The sequence below is a fragment of the Leuresthes tenuis genome, unplaced genomic scaffold (genome assembly GCF_036924035.1).
Source record: "Leuresthes tenuis unplaced genomic scaffold, fLeuTen1.0.hap1 SCAF_2, whole genome shotgun sequence".
In the NCBI taxonomy this organism is placed as follows: domain Eukaryota; kingdom Metazoa; phylum Chordata; class Actinopteri; order Atheriniformes; family Atherinopsidae; genus Leuresthes; species Leuresthes tenuis.
In genome coordinates, this window is record NW_027325356.1 from 8,780,378 (window position 1) to 8,805,297 (window position 24,920).

Here is a 24,920-nt window from a genome sequence, read left to right on the forward strand (position 1 = left end):
CTGGCCGCATACGGGCTCAACTGAATGTTATGCAGAGACTACTGGGTAGCTGGCAGGGTCAAGCCCAGTCCAACCAATTTGGACATTTACATTCTCCCTTCTCAGCTCCTCCACGTAATGTCTAGAGTATTTCAAGGCTGCAGAGCATGTATGGAGATGGCTCTATTGACATCTTGATAAGTGGTTAAATATCCAGGTTAGCCTCTTATAACTGACACTGGAATATATCGTCTCCCATTAACTATCAAAGTAATCTCTAAGGACATCAATGAAGACACATTCAGTGTTGCATCAACAGTGATTAAAAAAAAAGAAAGAAAAAAGATCTGTTAAGAATTACTATGTTGATTATCTGATAGCAAAAATTCCACGAGATTGGAAAATAGCTTATGGAAGGTCACATGTCATTTCTCCTTGTAAAGGGGAGATTGTAGATAAGTCAATTGGCAGGCCTAAGTCTTTGGGAATTTTTCTTTAATGACGGCTATTTGAAAAATTTCCATTAAAAATATAATTAAAGATTGTATCTGTAATTCTTTATTTAAAAAAAAACTGTTAAAAGTAAACAGTTGTACATGGTGAGGCAATCAGTCAGCTCATAAAAGTTTGACATTGGTCCCAAAGGACTGACTTGTTCTCCCGTTATTTTCTATCAGCAGTATAATCCCCCTTTGAAACCCTTTTTAGGGTGAATTAGAAAGAGCCAGTATTCAAAGAGATGAGTGTAGAGAGGGAGGCGGGAATAATCACAAGGGCCTGGCTGTCTGTATGGATTAGAATGGGAAAGAAAATCCTTTCATCTCAGATCTGCACTTCCAAGCTTGGAAGCATGTGTGCACTCTCACACGCACAAGCCTCCAATGTAATAAACCAAAAGACCTTTATATTGTTTAATTTTTTTTTTTTTTTTTAACATAGACGACTCAGTTATTTAAATTTAAACAGATTAAATTCAATTAAGTTCCAAATTGGAACGACAGTCACCGGATTAGAGAGACGCCTGTTTAGAGGCTTTGCTCTCGAGGCTGACCTCTCAGCCCAGGAGGGCTCACGCATGATCTTATTTTTTCCCCCCCAAAATGCTGACTGCTGTGTTATCTTAGACAGCCTGTTGACATCTCACAAAACCTAACAAGATGTATAAAGGCAGAGAACCTCCTCAGCCAGAAAACAACAACTAACACCCACAAACAACACCATCTGACGGATAAGAAAATGGATTTGTCATTATGAGTGTTTGTTCGCTTGTCTACTTCTGCGAGTGGAAAATGACAAGCCTGGTTGTGTGTAACAGGAACTGACAGGAAAAAAGAAAACAAATTATAAACGCACTGAGAAGGCAGTTGTGCAGTCCATGTCTTGACCAAAACATTAAAAATACAGTGTGTAGTTAAACAATAATAGAGATTTTGAAACAATGTAAACCTCGAGTCAACAACGCTTTACTGATATTAGAAAAAATAAAAATCAATGGTTCTGCACTCCACTGTGGGTTTCACAGAAAAATAAAACCTCAATTCATCCTAAATATACTCAGGATACTCAATCTCAACTCGAGTTTGGTCTAATAGGATCTGGGAGGACACACTCCAATGAAACTATATTTCAAGTACCCAGAAGTAGAACAGTCTAAACATGCCACAGACAAATGTGTACACTTGTTTTCCCAAAAGGCTTTGCAACCAGTCAAGTGGTATTTTAGGTGTAATTATAGATAAGCACACAGTGGGAGCTGGTGTACTGAGCTGGACAATGAAACTGACTCGTATATATACAGCAGCCTTCGACATGCAGAATTCAAATGAATTCAAAGTCTTTCCAAATCACTTTTTACTTTCTGGATCTAGTACATCATCTTGTCTGGACTAGATGTTCTGCAGCAGCAGCAGGCTGTTAGCTTAAGCCTGCGGCCTGGAAGTTCCATGGAAAAACACTATTTGATGCTTTAAAAAAAGAAGAACAACAAGAGAGAACTGGCAATGCCATTTGAAACGTCAATCAAAGGGGAGGAGGATGACCCCTTTGTTATCATGTGATATTTCAAAAGCATGCATGACATGGTGTCACATCGAGTATCAAACTCAAAGGGCGTAGAGTTTGGAGACGGCAAAATGCTGACCTTCTCAAAGTAGAATTGTGATGAGATATGACAGACGTTTATTTTCAATAGTTTTTTCTTGCTCCTTTGAGATCTCAAGCTTCTTCAGGCAGGAAGCATAAAACCAAATGAGGTATCAATTTCCTGGAAAACTGTGAGCATTCAGCAGAGATAAAGTAACAAAGAAAGGTGTAACAAGGCAAAGAATTTCACAGCAGAAACGTGAGTGAGTCCCTAAACTTGTTCCACTGAACAAACTTGCTGAAAACAATCCCTTTGGAGGAGTATTAAAGGGGGAGGGTAAGAAGCAAGTAATCCCCTCTTTAACACTCTTGTTCAAACACTGCCTTGCTGTTAACTTCCTCTTTGTTAAACTAAAAACCTTCCACAAGCTCAATGGTTTTCTCAGTGTTTGGGTGACGATAATTATTTCAAACCTGCTCTACGTCACAGCAGAATTTAAGTGCTGAACGATCATGAGCGAAGAATTAAGAGAAGCTTCTTTTCACATGGCCAAAACAAGAGACCCTGCTGAGACAAAGCCTCAGAAACAAGTGAGAAATCCCCAACATAGCCTGAAAACGCTTTTACAACCGTAGCAAGTCAGTACAAAGTTTGAGCCACCTCTTTGCTTGCTGAGAGAAAATTCCAGTTGAGGGGGGAAAAAAAGCCACGTCTGCTCCTCCCCACTGTGTGGGTTTTGTTCTGCTAATCAGACCACATGCCTCAAGGATTCAGGAATCCAAGAGCTCTCAGCCAGCTCCTCTCATTCCACATACAGCCGCAGCAGCCTGTGACAAACTATTCAGTGTGTCGGGGGGGTTAAAGACTCTATCCATTCATAACACTGTCCACCCTCCCTCCTCTCCTAATCTCAGGCAGTTCTTACCCTGTCCCCTCCCCCTCGTCTTACCCCTCATATGCCCTCTCCCTTCCTTCTCACAACAGCAGAGCCTTTTTTATCTGTCTGCACAGTGGGTTTGAATAGGCCCACGGTTTATTATTAGACCATGGTCCAACCGCACACCCACCACAATTTTAAATAGAAAAACAGAACTAAGCCTACAACATCGAGTTAGTGCTGTGAAAGTTTTGATGTTTGCCTTCCTCTTTTCTCGATTGTTTTTTCCTCCTTATTTTGGTTAACTTCCTCTATTCTCCCCTCCCCGGCTCTCTTGCTACTCACGCATTAAGAGGCGAAATGAGGCACGTTGGAAATTTGCAGGCTGACAATGGAAGACAGCTGCTCTTGCTGCATAAGTCTTTCATGAGCTGAATTAGTTGTACAAGCCTTAGCTCCCTTCCCCCCACACATGCCTCCCTCCTAGCAAGCCGATCCAGACACAGTACAACTCACCTCCTGGAAAGCTAAGCCGAGAGAAAGACGGGGAGAAAAAGACAAAGCGTGACAAGTTCTTTGTTTGACAGATCTGTGATTGCTTTTAAAAAAGCAGCCTGGGTACATTTTGATTTCCTGCAGCAAACCTTCGTATCAATTCTTGATGAAGATTTCAAGGCAATGTTTTATTGTGTAACACTATATTATTACATTGATTTTTTGTAAATAAAACTTGTAGGTTTTACAGACAGGACAAATCAAACCATCACGCCAATGAAGAAACTAACTTCGAAAATTAATTTTATGACAAAATTGAAGGCAAACCACCTGAAAGAGCCATGATTTAGATTTACATTCCCTGCATGTTGTCTTGAAGTTTAAAAATGCCTTAATTAGCTTTGAGAAAATTATCAGACGTGACCTAAATAATAGTCTGACAGAAAACCTTTCCTGTTCAAGAGCGCCTAAGACTCCCCAGGTTACTGGCTGAATAAAACTGCAGGTGAGAACGTAGCCAAGAGAAAATCTGACTTTTATTTAATTTAAGAAAAGTTGAACTTAAGAATGAAATTAAAATCCGTTGACAAACTGAAAGTTGGAATTGTAGCAGAGAGGTGTGACTGAAATCTCCAAAAATCAATATGACTACACGGTGGTGGTGGCAAGCTTGGCCACAACTGAACCGATGATGCCACAGACAGGCTTGGCAAGAAAGTCGGGTGAACTCTCACAGCCGGTAGTTCTATATCTGCTTTACAGAGACGCTCAAGTACTTCTCAGTGAAATGCCCAGGATTACACCACCTGTTGTTAACAAGCACTGCAGTATGCTTATCGCTCTGCCTGCAGTCTCTGTCTGCCTGTATATGCTGAGAGCCGAATAAGGAGGCACTGAAGTCGGGGCTATGTTCCTGCAAGCATTTTTTTTTAAGTAAAACACACAATACTAAACTTACAATATTACCACTATGTCCTTATAATGTTTATGTTTACACTTCCTCATCCTAAGTCTCTGTTTTGCTTTTATCCTACATCCAACAAATCTCCTCTTCAATTTGTCTGGATTTGGGGTCTTCTACCGGGCATGTCTTGGGCTTGGAAACAACACACATTGTCAACTTCCTATTTGTATGGTTACTCATGACAGATGTTAAAAATCACGGAATTACCAGCAGATATCCTTATACCTTATATTATATCCTTATACTGTACTATACATACTTATACATAACAGAATGTTTGAGAAAAGCAAGCTACATAAAAAAGGTTGGTTTTATTGGATTACATAAGGTTTTAGATGCAAAGAATTCACACAACAAAAGTCCCTCCCATCACCTTGAAGCCCTTCATCATTGTATGTAACAACTAATAACTTGTGACATTTCAAAATGTCCCCCATCATGTTGCACCAGCCTTTTTTGATTTGCAGTGTTTCTACAACCTGTTTTGATTTGCAGTGTTTCTACAACCTGTTTTGATTTGCATTGGCTTGTCTGAGAGGGATAGGGCACAGTGAACCTTGAGGATGTGTGGTATGCATGGAATGCGTCATACTCTGCTGCCAAAAAGGAGCGTTCCCAGGACACGGAAATTCACATTTTATTAAAATGTATGAAGACACAACCAACATAGGTTTGTAGTATCATTTCAAAAATACACCACACATTCACTCCAACAGTGCTTTTAATATGTGAAAGTAATGTTGTTCTTATGACCTCTGAGCAATTCATACTGTAGTGAAAGCAGCAGCTAAAGGGAATTCGTGTTGGAGTGAAGGACTCCCTGAAGGTGAATATTTCAAATAGGCAACAAAATAAAAATCAGAGCAGCAATGAACCAGATCAGGAGAAAATTCAAAAATAAATTCACACCATATATTGTTCTGTGGCCATGAAGACTGATGATACGATCAATGTCTTGTGTAAAACTATTTAAAAAACAACAAGCAGTTTGTGAGGAAATAGACGAGTTTTTTAGTAAACATTACAGGGAACATGAACTGCATGTGTCAGATTTTTTAAGTGAAATATTTTCATATTATACTATGCTGTTGGGTTCAACAATATCATGAAGCAATACAATGTAAAAACAAATCAAATACCTTTTTTCACATGCCTGAGATTTGAGTAGTACTAGAAAGAACTAGTTTAGAAGATTGTAACTTATTTACAGGTCCTGAAAGACACTAAAGATTCATTTCAACCAAAAGAATATAGAAGTTTTACACCCTGGAACCTTTCTTTAAGGAACCAAAAAGCTCATTACACTCCTGGGTCCTTTACAATTTTTACTGAGGAATGACGTACAGGTTTGATTGGGCAAATTAAGTGAGCTCGAGAGTAAAATTTGAATCTCTTGGTAGAGTGTCAGCACTGCAACGCTGATCATGCTTTGTGAGACACCTAAACGAGGAAGTACACTTCAGCTCTGTTAACATTTATACAATTACTCTGAAATGAAAGTTTTATGGCTCTGAATTTGCTCTTGTCTTATCCTGATTGAAGCTCAATCTGTTAATTCATTCTTGAGGTCAATCAACAGACCCCCACTTGCTTTGCCACTATGACTCTGTTTAGTCCATGGTTCCTGTGGTAAAAAAAAAATGGAAGAGATCGAGGAAAGGACCCCAAAAAAACACCTTAGTTCCTAGGAAAACGCTCCCGTGGTCAAAATGCAGCTTAAATTGTGCATTTAAAAATGTAAATTAGTTGTCAGAAGTTCAAGCCATAGCTTCCTTTTATCTTTGCACTGCTGAACAAATAAAGAAGGAAATCCTTCTCAGAAGGTTCCAGAAATGAGGCACAGATTTAATTCTCTGACAGAGTTACGAGCACTGCATATGGAGGTGGTACCGCTACACTGTGAAGCTAAAAACTATAACAAAGCAACAATAACCTCCTGCTCTTCATAAACTATACATAAGTTTGAAAGAGAATGAATAAAGCAAAGACCAACGAAGCCCAGAAAAGGTGAAATATCGATAGACACAATTTTCATACCCAGCTTTAAATTGGCACAGCTGTTAAACTACTGCAGTTGCCTTGGTGCTAGCTAAAGGGTGTTTTAATGCTAACAAAGTACTAAGATTAATTAAAAAATTTAATACTCACCAGATTAAAAAAATGTCTGGAGCACACTCAATTTACAGATTGTGGACAAATTGACACCTGACAACCGATATCCATGTCGTCTGTCTTCTCTTTGTGAAAACAGATACCCTACATGCCCCTACATATGGAAGCTGTAGCAAGATGGCGCACTGTCTAAATTTTCAAGGCGTTGTCATTTGAGGGGAGATTACAACCCACGACCTAACAATTTTAGTGTATGTACAATGCTGAAATTACGCTTACTAAATCTAATTAACTGAAGCCGAATTCAATCACATATTCATTGAGTAATATCCAATATGGCGCCTCACAACTATTAGCCACTGCAGCTTTCTGATGTAAACGCTCTAAACAGACAACTTAATACATTTCTTAATGTCTGCAAAGTATGTAAATTTAGTAATATTTTAATATTAAAGATGTAGTATTTGAGAGTTTATATATGCTTGTCTGCACCCCAAGAATTTGACTGAACTTAGCTTCAGTTCCTGAGGTTAAATTGTTCAGTTAATAAAGCATCCGCTCTGATTTTTACGCAGGTTTAGCTTTACCAGAACACAATCAGGTGGGCTAACAGCCGCCCTTTGAAGCAAGCTTGTTGTACTTTGCAACCCTTCTTAAAATAAGTCACAGTCTCTTTTCTGTTCCACAGCCTTTAAAATCCCTGGCACTACTTAAAAGGAATGAGCTGTAACACAATAGCGACAGTCAGAAACAGGCAATGAGAAAGAACTCAAGCTAGCTCTCATGAGATCCCTGCACTCCCGAGCTGGACATCAGCAGCAATGCAGATCGGTGGCAGTGCTCTTTCATTGAAGTGCAGCCTTTCCTTTCTCTCCCCCCTGCCAATGTAATTTTCCATGAGCGCTGCTCCATTTATCAAAGCCAGTGGCACATCGAGGAAGCTGACGAATGCTTCACTCCTTTAGATTTGTATAATGAGAGGTGGGAGAGTGAGACTCACTCAGAGGTGGTTAGCACTTGTACGAAGGAAGTAGAGATGATTTATTCAGCATCTGAGGGCCAATGCTTTGGGGAGCTTTAACTTAGGATGCAGACAATGTAGCCATGGCTATTATACGACTACTATAGATAACAAGATTGTTGGTGAAATTCATACTGATTAATGCTTGCATTACACAATCCTCGCTCTTACAAATTAACAAGCAATTTGTAATGAGGTTGAAACTGTTTTCTCGACCCCAATGCTTAATTACATTACCTTTAACTAGTCACAATTTACCCAATATACTAGAAAAGCCTATATCATATAGTTGCATACTAATTTTAGGCAGTCAGTAGATGCAACATGATATACAATGATATCCAATTCATTTGAATCATTATATCTCATAAATTTTACAGTCTCAACAGGATGTAAAAGAAATATAAACCCAGTCAACAGTGAATGCTCGCCATGTGGCTGGTGAACAACGTAAGTAACCAGGAACCTTTCCTTTTACTGTTGACAGTTAAATCTTATCATCTACTCTGGCTAGTTAATATTGTGAATTTTAAACAAGGGTTAGCTATAAACAGCTGACAGGTATAGCATGAAATGCTTTAGCTGGACTCTCCCAAACCAAGATACAAATCACGTAATGACAAATTTGGCATTCAGGCTGCAGGTTGTGATGTTATTTCATTTAAAAGGGGTCCGTTATAATATTGGATTTTGCCGATTGCGTTCACTCTTTTTGTGTTTTCTTTTCTTTTGGTAATTGAGCTACATTCCATAGAAAATCTATAAATCAATAATTTTTTATCTTATAAGCTGAGATCAAATGTCAATATTATTTTAAGTGTATTAATCAACAAAGAATCAAAATTCTGTTATTTCAATATTTTGATCATCATCAATACCGACATATCACATCAACGCTATAATAAAATATAATTCTTTCAAAAAGGAGGTCAAATATTAAGCCGATTTCTCTGACTAACAGAAATTATGTCGATTTGATTAAATATATGTTGAAAAGTCACAGAGGGCCTTTCAGTAATCTAAATGGACGTGATTTTTGTCTTATCAAGCAGAGCTGACTCAAATGCTTCGAAGCCTTGACCCTGCTAATAATTGTTAAAGTAAAGTAGAGGGCAAGCTCAGACAAGGTCACCACTATCAATTAGATTAAATAAACATTGGGGACATTGGGGATGCAGTGTTGCATTGTGAATAATTGAAAAATGTAAGTGACAGATAAGTTTCTGTTGGGAAGACATTCATAATTCCCTTTATCTTATTTCACTTGGTGTATTAAAGCTTTCAAAAACTTATTGAAATATAGTCCTGTGTCCCTTTACTATGAGCTAAATACCAAGAGCTCAGTCTATTGTATCTATTTTTTTTTTTAGGGAAAACACAGAAAGAAATAACTTATTCAAATCCAGGTGTATACAAATTGATGAATGGGTCACACTACAACCTAGGTCTATGATGTGGGGAAAAAAAAGCTGTCTTACAGCTGCTGGTGTGACTGTGGGTAGTTTTCCTCAAAGCTTTGCTTTTTATTACTCTTTCAACACTTTTAAGTTTAATTCTTGTTCCAAAATGACATGGCTGTGATCATTTAAATGTGTACAAATGGTTTATAATCAATGTAAACAACACGACACAAAGCAATCCTTACAGTTGCTCTACATGACTTCCCCATGGCCTATTTTCCTATGAGGGGACACATCCACGTTGGTCAATGTTAAAGCCAGCTTGAAGAACTCACTTACAAAACATAAGTGCTCTTATGCTGCATTTTCTTACTGGAGTTACAGATCTAAAAAACAGCTCTTTTAGCCACAATTGATTGCAATTTGACTGTAATAAAGATGCATTTCACATGCTAGCTGTTAGAAAGGATTTGTGACCTCTTCTTTATTCGTTCCTGCCTGTCGACAAATTAATGCAGTTCTCCCTCAAAAGCCTTTTTGTTTGAAATACATTATGGTTACAACGACTTTCCTGAAATTCCTTTCACAGTATTCAGTCCAAGGAAGGCTCTACAGCCTGTGTTCATGACTGAGTGTCCTGGATTTAAGGAATCAAACAGGCTTCCTCGCAGCCCATCCCCCACACCACTTTCAGAGCAGCAGGAAAAACGACGGAGGCGTGCTGTGCACCAGCTCCCTCCCCCACACACTGCTCCACCAGGCATTGCTGGGGCTTGTGGGATTAAGAATGGAACACGATGACAGACAAAAACAGTCCTCAGCACCTCCCTGCTCTGCTGTCTTTTATACTGCAAGAGCATGAAAAGGCTGCTATGAGGCATACAATAGACACAGTCATAGATAAACTCTCACTGAACAAGATAAGTGTGGGTGAATAGCTACCCAGATCTTTATATTATTCTTGTATGACAACGTCAGTGTTGAAATCGTTTATGTAAAGAAGAGTGGAACCCAATTTGACATTTGCTTCACATCACTGGCATAACGCTCTGCATCTGTATCTAGCTGATAATTCCTATTATACAAGTCTGTTATTAATGCTTTACTGGCTAATTTGAAGCAGAAGCGCCTTAAAAATACCTGCAAAAGATGATCGAAGGATTTATATTTAATACTTAAAACCCAAAGGCAATCCTTCATGCATCCTTTCAAATGAATAGTCTCTGCTGTCAAGAGGAGAAAAGAACAGCACTGTGTGGGCCATTTCCTGTAGCTGGTCTCGGCATCATACTCGTCAAGGGTGCCCTTATTCATTGTATGGTAATAAAAGAGAAAACAGCAGTAGGTCTTCTTTATGCATCACATGTCAGATTGCTTTAGGGGATGCAGTGCATCTCTGTGCCTGCAGTAGGCAACAGGCTGTCACAAGCACAATGTCAAGAAGCCTAAAGCATTAGGTCAGATTGTATTAAATTAAAATCGATGAAAGCCGGCTCTGTTTTAAAGACACATCTCAAAGACTTCTGGAAAAGACACCAGTAACTGAGGCGAGCTTTCCTGCCAATTCATATTTCATAACACATGACGTTGAGGACAAAATACTAGAAAATAATGGAATGATTAGTCATGAATCTGGGTGAGTTTTTAAGTTTTTAAAGCACTAATCAGAACATCATATGTATAAATATTTTTTTAATGAAATTTTCAATGTATTTGAAACCTGGCACAAAACAAACCTAACATCTAACACGAAAAGAGAGTTAAAGTAAAAACTTACCTTCTCATTTTTCACCTTCTTTAGCGTCTTGCATTCACTATTACCGTTTTCCACCTCCTCCGGTTCAGCTTTTGTGGTCAACGCTGGTACTATCCCAACAGATTCAAGTGCAATATTCCCCATTGGATTGGCATCTGCCAAGTCTGTTGATTGTGGGTTCTCAAAGGATGTATTACGACTATTCCCCAAAGCGACTTGGGCTTGAGACACATCCTTCTCTGTGACACCAATTGCCACGACTGGGGCACCATCTGCCTTGTCTTTCTTACTTTTTCCACTAGCCCCTTCTTTCTCTTTTTTACCACTGAGAACACCTCTGGAGGCTTTGCCCCCCTTTTCCATGTTCTTCCCAGAGGTGGAGTTGTTGCTAGCAGCTACTGCACTCGCTGCTGCACCTACCGGCTCCCCTTGAGTCCGTCCTGTAGTTTCTTTTTTACCCACATCTCCAGCTGAAGCTTTGCTACTATTGTCTTTAGAGTTCTTATTGCGTTTGTATTTGGATTTGCTCTCCTTGCCTTGAGAGCCAGACACTGGACTCACAAATCTTATGTTGTCAGGCAACGCTGCCACTGCACTGGGTGGTGCCGCCATGCCGTCCTTGGTGCCAGACATCTCAAGTTTGTCCTTCTCTAAGTCAGCGTCAAGGTCAATAATCAGATTTCCAACACCGATATCCCACTCATCCCCGCTATCGTAAGTGTCCACCGCATTAGAGTCCACACCTTTCCCGCCTGCAGTGCCACCACTTAGGGACATTTTAGTGCCAACGGCCCAGGATTGCCTCAGTGAGGTCCGACACCCTCTCAGACGGTTGGGACTCAGGGACAAGGGTTAGAGAATCTTCACGGTCTACTCGTTCTTGTCCCATTTAACCACATTTTGCCCTGGAATGACAATAAGAGAAGAGAATTATTAAACCGATATTTCAGAGACAGAATAACAGCACCAAATCACAGGTGATGGGAGAATTTCATTGTGGGCATCACAAAAAATGCCAGTAATTCTCCAATGATCACTGTGCAAACCACTATGATAAAACCCACTGGTGTGACAGCACTGCTCCGAAAAAACCCTCTCTTCATAATCACTTCCCACAGTTGTCATGGCAACCATGGGAAATGTAGCATAAATCCTTCTTTGACAGCCAAGGTGGCCCCACTGTTCTGAATGACTGGCTCTCTTTTCACAAGGCGCTGCTGATAGTGTCACTGCTGATAAATAAGGAGAAGCCGGCCTTACAAACCCCCGCACGGTTTATGGAGCCGTGCCTTTTCAACTCCAGAGCACAATAGTAATCTTGCATTAACAGAGGAACTTAAAACGTGAGCCGGTGTGAAAGAGAAAACTCGGTGGTTGTATTTGCCAACACAACACAGCACAAAGGTCAACACATTTCACATGTTTTAATAAATGAATCCAACGCTCTTGTGCAGAAACCAGCTGCATCTGATTTTGGAGGCACTGCAGCTCGGTAAGGATAAAGATAATTTTGTGAAATCCTCGTCTTCAAAGATGTGCATTAGCATGGGTTTAGAGGACTGAAGAGCCTTTTTGTTTTATCTAAATATTTTAAAATGTTTCTGTGTAAAAAATTGGTGAATAGTTGCAAAGACCTGCATTTAAAACATAAGTGACATATGAGCATTAAACCACTTGTTGAATAGGTCTTTAAACGCTAATGGATGTTTTCAGATCTGCTTTATGCTACACTGAAATGATCCTGGGGAGTTTTTATTTTTTTATTTATTGGGAAACAAACCAAGTTCTCAGTGTGAATAACACAAGCTTTTCAATAAAGTGCACAGCTGCATGATTACTAGTGCTGCTCTTCACTACGCTCCTCAAAATTTATTTGCCAATAACAAGCATCTTATGGGAAGAAAACAGTTTATTGAACATCATACACTGAAAAAGCCTCACACTGCTCAAACCAACGTCACTGACGTGAATTTCCCCGTGACCATTTGTTCTATTCTATGCCATATTCAACAGTATTAAGAACTCATGGGAGAACTTACATGGTCGATGCAACTAATTTTGTAATGATCTTACAGAATAGTCACCTGAGACATCAGAACATGTCGGTAATAACAAATATCATCTGATGTTGCAGTAAAGAACACGAAGTACAAAAGACTTTACAGTTGCAGTCGGGTGGTCTGATCAATGCGGATGCAAACTAGCAATGATTTTTAGCCGATTTTGTTTGTGCTGCAGCCAGAGTGGAGCCCTTCAAAGATCCTTTAAAAAAATGATCAAAGTCCTTTATCTTTTATTAATAATCATAACGGTGTGCTTGACTAAATGGATCGAGCATTTTCAAGACTTTAGCAGATAAATGTTTTAATATTGGCAGATAATTTGACATTTTACTATTCCTTATAATCATCCAACTATTTTACCACTATTCCGACTAGACTACAAAGTGACGAAATGAATACAAACGATGAACATCGTATCGAACTTTAGTTATATAGATCTAGCTGCACCATATATTGAACATATGCAGCATTCATTAGCCCTGTGAATGGATAATGTTCAGGACAGCAAAGCATTTAAATTCTTAATAATATCATCAATGCTTATATCTTTATGCTTTTAGCCTGTATAAATATGGCTCATCCCGACTGGCTTATCAGACCAGTTTATAGAACAATCCTCATACAGAGATTAACAGGATATATTAGAATATTTTTTTATCACTTTTGGTAGAACAAAATCAGTTCATTTCTATCATGAAAGTGAAAAAGAATTCAGATTTTTTTTTACAAGTTAAGACATGCACCAGTGCCCAGTTTGGTCTTTCTTTAGAATTAATGTTAAAGAAATACACAACACCACCAGAGCATCCTGTTGTAAGAGTACAAATGCCCATCAAAAAAAGCACTCTTTAATCTACCACTACCCAGCTATCATTAGTGTAACAGTGCAGCTGGATCACAGATTGCAAAGAGCTCATTCTGCGTTTCATACACCCCCCCCGCAGCAGTGACAGAGGTAAAACTGTTGAACAATCATTTGATCATCGTGCCTGCTTATTTCTCACAGATGGCTCCCTAAAGAACAACAGTCAGGGACCGATTTTGGAGGGTGGAGAGATGCAGCTGTCCCTGTATGACTGGGTAAACAGTTGCTAGGTCTAATTTGTCCAACACCTCCACAAAGGAGAGGTTGTAACTCTATCGGCAGTTGACCCACTGTACTGCCCTTAGCTAGAACTGCAGTGCAAGCCCCTTTTGAAAAAGCTTCACCGAGGAAATGTCCCAGCGAGTGCCCCATTGAGCTAAAGGCATGCAGAGCCATGCAAGTCCCAGAGTGCTTGTCCTTTATTTCACAGATCCAGTTTCACCCTTCTATCTATCAGAGGCCACGCAGGGGTGACTCTGCCGCGACAGAGCAGAATGAAATACAGGGGATGGCCATTTGTGGTCGATTTCACATGAAACACAGATAAATTAAATATAGCTTTGTGTCATTTTCTACATGCGACTGCAAAGAACACCATCTGTGCATATAACAGAAATTAGAGTATGACGCATGTCTATAAACATGGATCCAAGACAGAGTCTTTTCAGGCACAAACCACAAGAGAAGGGCTCATTTTCCATTTCAGCTTGTTGTTTAACTATGACACAACTGTAGATCCAGAGAGGGTGAAAAGGAGATGTGGAAAATAACATCAGACATAATGTGAAGTACATAAAGTGACTCTTACTGTTAAATGACCGCACTTTTAAGGGCTAAAATGTTAGCAATTTTCCCCCCAAAACACCATGAAATTCACCAAATATACACCATTTTCCCCCCTGCTGCAAAAATAACAGCTTGTGATGGGTTACATATGTTTCAAATCAGAGTGCAGAGCAGATAATTATTGTTTAACTTGCACAGATAGAAAAATAACTCCTCGGCCCAGGCATAAATGAGATATGCCCTCAAATTAGGCATGTGTTGACATGAAGATCTCAAAGCATGATCAACTTGGCCAGGAAGCTCAGCGTCTGCTACTATCACAATAAATACTTAACTAACTCCAGATAAATCACTAGAGTGCATTTTTAAGAAGACACATTTATCAAGAATATTATAAGTAATGAGCAATGTCCTTTACTATTTTCTAGCCTACTATTGTTCCCAGGCCTTTCTTTGTGATGGTTCATGGTATAATTACAAATATAAAGGCTTACACTAAGCTAGAATTTATTTTTGTGAGGTTCACACTCTCTGAATTATGATTAGAGTCCCTCTCTCTGCTCCCACTGCTCCAAATCTTATTAGAGACAGAGAGGAGATTCTCCAAAGTTACTTTAAATTGTTATGCAGAGAAGGAGGAGAAGTCTGGTTTAATATAGCTCACAGGAGATTTTTAGATTTCTACCATCTCAACAACATGCCCTGCATAGCTGTGGCTCTGTGTATCAAGCAAGTACCGACTGGTTGAACAGTCAAGGATATCCAGGAGCACAGGGGCTTTGCCAACATCCCACACATAACTGAAACAATAAACCAAAGGGCAAACGCAAAGAGACGTTTGCTTATCTTCTGTCAATTTCATATTCTTTTAAATTGAGAATGAGTGGTTTTAATTGACCTCGGTCAATAAAAATAAAGATTTATTTTTTTCTAGACACACTGAAGGGCTCTAACGTGTGTCTCAAATGTATTTCTTTGATTGACAATGAAAAGAAAACCAATGGATTATCCATTATTCTCATTAAAAGTTTGAGTTTTATCCACACTCAGGACTGCATGAAAAATTCATGGTTCATGTAAACCCAGTGAGAATTAGCCTTCACAAACAATACGGACATTTAAAAGGTTTTTTATGCCTTTCCAAGCTGAGCAAACCCACGCAAATGGATACATTCTATCTCCATATAAGCATATGTATTCAGCTGGTGAATTACCAAAAACAAAATAGTTAGACAAAATTTGCACAGATACAACGTGCAGAACAGCCAGAACAATTTACCGCTCAACAAATATCGATCATTATAAAGGGAAATAATACCGTTGCAGTAATTTGGATTTATTTTAGAGAATAATCATCATCAGCTTTAATTATGAGGAGTTATTGCTGCTGGCAAGAAAACCTCCTCCTTGACCGAGAACGCCTAAACTCTTGGCTGATTAGTTGGGCTGCCTCGTGTTCCTTATGGCTGGAGATGTTAAGACAGGGTGACCTGGTGAAGTAATTTACCTTTGTAAATATTTCTTACAAGTGTCTTATCTAGTGCTTCCTTTTTTGACTAAGTTCATCAAATCCAAAGCGTTCACAGACTATTTTTTGTTTAAATTGCTTGCTCACATATCACAGTAAGGTGAGCATCATATTACTCCCACAATTCAATGCACAAGAGCCATTTCTTTTAGTTTTATATCGCCTAAACGCAACGATCAAAACAGAGAAAAACTGGATTTTTGTTCTGTTATTGGATCAATGCAGAATATTCTACATCTGCGTTGTGATGCATCTTCACTGAGAAATGTTCACATCTCTGATCTTACACAGAATATTGGGGGACAGATGGTTAGTGGAACTTTTCAATCCCTGAAAATAGTTTTCAACATCAGCCACGAAAAGCCTTGGTTGGACTTTAATGCAAAGAAAAGGGTTTTTATGCACAGTGAAACAAAGATTACAACAGCATAGGTTGCAAAGGAAGAAAAAGTCCAAAAAACAGCATCTGTGCAGGTCATTCAAAGACCGGTCCCTCATAGTAACCGCCATGTAATTGGATTGTGTGTTTGAGCTGATTACCAAAGTAGAAATGGACCTAGTCAAACCAGGTGATAGGAGTCAGAAGTCTGTGTGTCAGCCAGTATCTTTATCAGTTGGGTGTCAACAAAAGGAACTTTGTGCTGCCTGCAAAGATGAGCTCACCAGGGCTTCATACGAATGCAGTACAAAGACCATTTTGTTACCAATGCCCACATTAACTGAAAACATGCATATTTTAGCTTTGAATAAAACCGGTACATTTTAATCACAACTAATACTCCCGATTACTCTAAAATTTCATCACTGCTAAAAACACTCAGAACAACAGCACACAGAGGTGTGAAACATGCAGATTTCTCTCCGGCTGATTAAGCCTTAATGTCCTGGCTGTGAGGCAATGCGGCAAAAGCAAAAGCTCCAACACAACGGTGCCGAAAGCTGCTCCTTCCTCTCTGCTAGTTTAAAAGACTTGACATCAGTGGTGCAATTTAAAAAAACATCCACGATCATGTTTCCTCTAAGAAATCTGATTAGGACAAAGGTCAGAAATTCAATAGATTAAGGTCAAATCCAGGGCTGTTTCACACAATATTTAATGAAAAAGACATCCATCAGTGACCAGCTGACACCGAACAGAAAAAGGTTAGCAGCTTAAAGAAACCGCCTTCTTGACATAACCTTCTTCAGGCATCTAACTGTGTCTTTGCAGGAGAAGTAGTGTTGACATTCACAAAACCCAAGACCCTGATTTATGAGGAGTGTACGTTTGAAAAGCTCACATTTGGTGTGAAAACACAGGCTCGTCATGGACTACAGGACCAGGGTTGACACTAAAAATCCTTTCTGGTCATAAACCAATAACACATTACATTAATGAAGAAACTATAGTCTCAAAACAACTTTCGCCCCCAAATTAGTATTATAAAAACTTTCTCCTGGGCTGATGCATCCAGAATAAAATGAGAATCAGTCCCATTTGGCAAAATTTAGTTGTTGTATTCTTTTAGCACTCAGGTCACAGTAGAAATAAGGCTGTTTGAAATATGAAAATAACTTGTGAACATTTCTAAATATAATACAGAGCAGACAGACGTCACTTTTATTTCATTTTGCTTGAGTAGTTTTGGAGGAGAGCTGTTACAGACTAAGGTAAAAGTTTAATTGGTGTTAATGTTGATGGTGATCGTGGCAATGGACATTTTTTACTATCGAAAATAGTGGCACCTTCTTAATGCATGAGTAACGCATGAACACAGAATGATCTGTCGAAGGAAGGCTCATTGGCTTACAGAGGCCACATTCGTTTTGTTTTAACATTTGACACCCTTTCAGACCCTTGTAGCTATCACCCTCAAGAAATAATCAAGTGAAAAGCTAGTTATCTCCAACTATCCAACCCTGCAAGCACAGAGAAGGAAGAGCATTACCATATTGGTGAGAACACAGGCACACAGCAAAGGTGTAGCCAATTTGACCAAGTTGATGCTGTACTGGACTTGTCTTTTTGGTAAGAGGCAGAACAAATAAAAAACATGTTGGTATATATTTGTTCCCCAGCATCAGCAGTCTAATACAATGTAAACTTTCTGATTAAATTAAATCAGTCATGTATAAAGCAAGCTACCCAATGGAGTAACAATCTAGAAATTCAATGCAGATAGCAGCATTAACGGGGAAAGTGTGTGGGGCAAAGCTGCATGAAGTCTCATGTGTTCATATGATAGCATATTGGTTCTGGAAGCCACTAATTAAAGTATTTTTGAGGATTATCACCCAGCACTTCAAAAGTCATGGGTTGGAAAAACCTAAAATGGCATGACAAATTAGTCGACATTTCTTTTTGTGAAACGTAATTTTTAGCGCCTCTACCCTCTTTGATAGTGATAGCGATACATAAAAGAAAGAATAAAGATTTGCTCCCGGGGTTTAAGTAGTCGACAGATGAAAGCAGCTCTGTGTGATATGTAATTAAACATTTTGTTCACATGAATCAAAGGTAGATAATGTGCATTTACAGTCATTTGAAGGAAATGGATGTGTGATTTGGTGGAAATCCATACCCAAATCTTCTTAGAAAGATAAAATAGCCTTAAAGTCTTAACATTAATCCCCAGTATTTGTGAAAAGCAAAAACAAAGAAGAAATAGCTCCAAGACCATCAAAATGTTTTCAAGCTTAAAAGTGGCGTCCAGTATAAACTACAAATTAGACTCACCCAGGAGTACAAATAAATAATCCAATTGTGGCTCATCTGTGGCAGCTACTGATGCAAGAGATGAAAAGGACACTCACGTACTGGCCAGAGTGTAAAGAAGCTCCAATCCTAAAACACTGACAAGGTGCCAGATTGATTTTTCCTGAGCTCAAAAAGGCCTCGAGCAGGAAAAAGAGCAGCTCCATTAACATGCAGAGCCATTTCACTCTGCCATGATTTCTGAATAATAAAAGCCAGTGACTAAGATTCTCACAACTCCTCTAATTATTTCTGCTCTTGACAATCTACAATTGACGCACTGTTTCAATGAAGCTGTGGCGAATTTAAATTGGTAGAATAATCTGAAGCTTGTTTCTCAGGTTTTAAAGATCTGACAAAGCCCTCGAAAAACAAAGACACATCATCTGCACAACAATCCAATAAAATATTAAGCATCCGACTTGTTTCGACAGCAAGATAGGAGGCAAGTAATCACTTCTGCAGAGGTATCGGTGTCAAGGTTGGTCAAGAGGAGCTTATATAAATACAGAACAGTCCTATTTCTGTAAAGGGTTTCAGATAATACTGCAATGAGTATGACATTCCTGTCGACAGCTCTGGGACTCTAAGTTGGTTACAGACAGACTGTTGGTAAGTGCTAACATTATGTAAAATTGTGAGACATAGCGCATGAGAAAGATGTGTTAAATTTCATGATCCAGGGTAGAGCGATGTAAAACACTACAGCATATGTCCTGAAGAACAGCACCATTATGGACAAGCTGCACAAAACCTATAGTAGGAAAGTACAAGCTATACAATGTGGTATAATTAGCAATGTCAGTCTGTTTAGATACTATGAACTTTAATGTAACTTTACCCAAAAGGTCAGAGTACTACGGAAAATGGTTGTAAAGTCAAATCTAACCCTCTCAAAGAGAGCAATGGGACCTCCCAGTGAATCATGACACTAAATTATTCAAAGGCGAGAAGAGGAGGAAAATAAAGAAGCTCGACAAGTGCTTTACATTGCCTTTATTGTGGAAAGCCACACCCCACCACAACCAGATACTTCTTGATAGCATAATTAAAAACCTCAGGGTGTCTTCCCCTCAGACACTTCTGAGCTGGCCTTAATGAGTGGTCTTGACAATCTATCTCACAGTGGTGTCAAATTAATGTGATTACATCAGAACCAGCTGTTCACACGATAAAAAACAACTTGAAAATGATGAAACTTTGTCAAGTAAAAACCTCAAAAGATCAATATCCTCCAAAGACTTAAAGAGTGAATATACAACAACATAGCTGGAGTGGCATCAAATTTGTAGTTAAACTGATACGTTTGGCCCATATTTTACTGAGCGGTCGTTAATGTTTTAAGATATATAGTATAATAATGACTGTGACAGATCAAAGCCTGGTTTCTTATAGTGATGATAAACAGCTTCTTTGCAGCAATATAGGGTAAAATTAGTTAAAAAGAGGTTTTTTTCAGGAGGTGTTTTTTTTTTTTTTAACATTGACTGATGGCTGTTTTGATTCCTTAAGCTGCAAAAGTAATTTCCCACTTTGGAACAAGTAAAATATTAAATTAAACTGAATTAAATTAATCCGAGGATCTTAACAGGAATGCATGAATCATGCTAAAAAACAGCTCGAATTTTCAGCAGCAATTTCTCAGTGGGGCTGTTGGTGACAAAAATATCCAAAAGCAATAACACTTTAACGCTATCATAATATTTATCAATATGTCAGGTCCATATAAATGAAAAACATTTTCTACTAAGTACACACACACTCAGGCTAATCTCTTCTTGAGCTAATTCACTCCAACATGGTAGGATATGATCATTTCTGTTTAATGGGCATTTCCTCTCCAGCACCTCATTGGCCTTTTCCTGGGATGGCCTTAAACTCAAGTCACTGAGCTATCACAGACTTTGAGTTTAAGAGGAAGATTCACTTTATCAGACCAAGGAATCAGCAGGGGGGGCGGGGGGTTGCAATGCTCAGTAAACCGCACAGGCTCAAACTCTTCCTCATTTGAGAATTATGACCGTGACCGTCATACCTGACAGCATCCAGTTAGCAGGACTTTAGTTAAGCTCCAAGAGCATTAACTAGATATGCACTGACTGTCCGGTGACCAAGAGAGGGCTGGTTTATGGCTTGACCAGCTGTGACCAGTGAGCAGAACATAAGTGTTGTGTGTAAAATGTGACCAGTACAGAATGGTTCATGTCATGCACATACAACGCAGCAACAATATAGCCACATTAACACAAAAATGTGCCCGAATGTCACAATGGGAGATCTTCACCATGATTCAAACTTCCCATGAAAAATATTGTTGACACAAATGATGCCACTTAGGCAAGTATGGCAGACAAGCTACAAGTCAATCATCAATACATAGAAAAGAGACTGGAAGCCTCTGCCATCTACTGTGTTTACATGAAAAGGCTTAAATTGCTTTTAAGTTAGGGTACACCGGCTTAAATAACACAATGTCATTTCTGCCTTTAGAAGGATGTTTTCTCTCGATGCTCTAAGGGCCAAAACAAACACAGCGACATCTAATATAAAGAGCAAGGTACAACTTAAAGGGACGCCACCTCCCTGTGTCCTACAAACTGTGTTGCACCAGTTCCTGAAAAGGGCAACTTTCTATAATGATCTTTTATGACTTTTTAAGATGTTCTGGTCAAAATTTGTTGCCCCCGATTTATAGTATCTGCCAGTGCAGTCTCTATCCGATATGTATTTCCCTTTAGCACACTGTTGCAAACTACACAGCATAAGTACATTAAAGTTATTATAGTATTTTTAACTAAAACAATCATGTAATCCATATTAAAAACCTCAAAAATCCCAAATAAAACCTGTAAATAAGCAGAAAATACCAAATGATGAATGTTCAATCATGACAAACACAGCATTTTGCATAATTATGAACTTGAACGCAGCGTGTTTGGACTACAACCTGTGTAACAGGAACATGCTAATGAGTCTCCCGTCATGTGACGGTCTCCCATTGAACCAGTGATACTTGTGATTTGTGATATTTATGCTGAATGTATATGATTAATAGCATAGATATATCTAGAAGAGTTGAGAAATTGCTTTAATAATAGAAGTCCTCTTTGATATGCTAATTAGGTATGTGTTAACTCCCTGTAAAACGCTGCTACTGCAGCTGACGGCACATCATCTCGTGAGTCAAATACCAATCACTCAAAAAACCCTTAACTGGTATCAGATTTCTCTAATTATTTTTCACTGGACAACTGACATGTTCTCTAGTAGTCCATGTTTCACTATGAAATGGTGGTTAATAGTTCTGTTAAAGAAAAATTATTTTAAAAAACAAGTGTGTTTGCAGTGAATTATAGTTCTTTGAAAGAAAATCTGATTTTGCCAAGTTAAAAAAAACCTCGACTGGAAAAGAAAAAAGAAAGTGAAATGGGAGCAAAAGAGTGCAACTTTGCTACTATTAACTCTATTTGTAGTTAAACCTGCAGTGTTTTTGCTTACAACCTGGCACATGGGACTTTAGAAAGGCATAATACATTGTATACAACACATTGTTGCAACATAAGTGGAGTTCTTGGAAATTCAGAGCAGTACATAGCAGCTATATGTGAAACACCAAAACACAATTTACACCCGAGTGCATGACATAATAAGCTGTGATGGATGCAATTAAGCATTCACGAGCTGCCAGAAATATGGTCACAAAGACAAAAAGATGGTGGACAAGAGTAAATGGTTGCTAAAATCCCCCCAAAAATTTAAGCTTTACAACCATCTGATCTTAATAAGGATTCTCACGTTATCAATGGCCAATTTGGGAGATTTTCAATCAATCCATGTCACGAGAAGGCCTTTTCACCTCAATCAATAACTACAGCTTTAATGAGCTTTATTCTTTTTAGTATTAGAAATAGTGTGTTAAATACACTAATGTATTTTGCAATTTGACAGGGCTTCATTAATGCAAAAAAAAAAAAAAGAAGAAGAAGAAAAACACAGCTTGAATTGGCTAATAATCATTGGGGCTTTTCTTTCTAAGAACACATAGGGCAATATTTTAAATCAAAAGCAAATGAGAAATATTTTTACAAATAGGAAGGAAGGGTGGTGAAATGACAAGGCCTGTGGTAAAGGAGTAGTATGTCCACGGACAAACACTTATGATGTGAGGGTGTACGAGCAAAAACAGAAAGAGATAAAGACCATTTTTTCCCTGCAGGCTTTAGTGGACTGTTTATTACATGCATTCCTGCACGGGCAGCTGGCCATGCAGGATTCCAACAAATTCTTACTGAAAACCCCATCTGCAAACAGTGCACTCAGTCAAGTTGATGATATCTGCACTGAAATTCTCTGAATATTTCCGAGTGTTAAACTAATTTAATCTTTATGGAATCTTTTTATGAATCGGCTACACTGCATTAATCTGTAAATAAAGCAACAAAAGCACCACAGAAAGCCCTGGTATAGCCGATACTGCAGAGCTAGACATTTACACGAAGACATCAGGTTACTGCTAAGTGACTAATATACAGCACTACTGTTTGTACCATGGACAGCTGTGGTGTTGCCATGTGAATGTCTAACTAGAGAAAGGGCATGGACAACCATTAACCCCAAATAACTGCCTGCCTCTCTCCCAGCAGCTGCGTAACAGAGGCCGAGTCAACAAGCAGGGCTTCAAACAGTATGATCACTGACACGGTAGCTTTTCCAGAATCAATGCAGCAGTGATCTGCTCCTGAGAGGCCCGAGTGTCACATTCGAAAACTGACAAGTATCAGGAGTAAGCAATAATTTACACCCAATTCACAGCTGACCAGAATATTAATCTTGACAGAGCAGTAATTGTCCAAGCTATATTTTTGGATAGTGTAGCCATCCACTTCAAGCGGCTTTATTCTGGAGCTGAAATACTGTTCATAAAAATAAATTTAAAAAAGCGCACAAGGATGCAATAACATCTGACTGTAAGTGCTGACATGTGTACACACTCCATCAATGCTCACGTTTGAAAGGCTGGAAAATGTATGTCGGGCAGTGGAAAACAATATTCTACATAACAGTGATAGTGAAATTATACCAAGTATACTGATAATATCATACTTGAGCATTCAGGCACTGAGCATTCAAACAGCATGTAATAAAGCTCCTCTGTACTTCCCAAGCAACAGAGTTTGACAGAAGGAAACAGCCAAAATACTGCAATGAGAAGAAAACATCATTAGCCAATTTTTATTGAACAAAATTAAAGTGCAGAAAGGGAATCAAACATCCAAAACACACACTTTGCAAATGCACTACTGTCTCGGATTGAGTAAACAATCTAAAATAGCATGAAAAACCCATAATTGTCCACTCGTCTTGTTAGCTAAATATTAAGAAGCTAAAACAGATTAATGCAGTGACTCGGGCGCTTATGGGTCAGCCAAATTTTCCTGTAATAACACCTATGGGTCAAGGACCAGGGCACAGAGGAGTAGTTTAATGGAGCAAGCAGCAGGCGCTCGCAGCAGCAACCGACAGAGAAAAGAGGAAGCAGCTTTAGAAAAAAACAAATCTAAGATGTGAAATAAAGCAACACACAAACAGATCTCTCAAATGTCAAGCGGAAAGGTGTTGTCCAATACAAATGTTTAGAAGCACTTGATAGATTTTCGGTTGAGCGTGGGCCAAAATGGTGGCAGTCTGGAGGCCTGCATATACAACATGTTTGCTTAACCTGTGGTCACTCCCAGTTTTTAACTCATTAACCTTCAGTTCATCATTTTGCAATAACCTGAGCTGTCTCACACAGTCATTAATACACAGAGCTGTACTTCCAAAGCTGTACAAGAACGAGGTCAGCCTGAAAAACCAAGAGCCACACCAATGTATTTTATTAAAATACATTTGCCTGATTCAGACATTTGACTGCCTTGTTTACACATTTGCTTCCACCATGACCACCAGGTCATCCATTCAAAGGAGAAAAACCACCTTTAAAACTGCAAGTCAGCTAAATCAAGAGTCTAAACACACCGTGACCCAGAAAACAAAAAGACTACAGGCGAGCTGGCTTTGTCCTCAGACTGTCACTGAAATAAACAAACACTTCGCCCTCCGTTTTTCATCTATCTCTCCTTTTCTAACAGTCTGTCTGCTTCCGTCTGTCTTCTTTTGTAGCACCTGTCAGTTTAAAACGCAAACAGGTAGTAAGACATTTTCTCCTCTTTTATGTCATTATTCTGTCAATTTCTGATTGGATTACAGTGCAGTAC

The 24,920-nt window shown here is 38.9% G+C and overlaps 1 protein-coding gene across 1 annotated transcript in view; it reads right to left on the bottom strand.

The window, feature by feature from the left end:
* znf609b (zinc finger protein 609b) overlaps positions 1-24,920 on the bottom strand; it is a 75,264-nt gene that overhangs the window by 41,377 nt on the left and 8,967 nt on the right. Inside the window, exon 2 of the mRNA XM_072380101.1 lies at positions 10,709-11,592. Within this exon, the coding sequence (XP_072236202.1) occupies positions 10,709-11,464 (756 nt within the window). The 5' untranslated portion in view covers positions 11,465-11,592. The remainder of the gene's footprint in view (positions 1-10,708; positions 11,593-24,920) is intronic.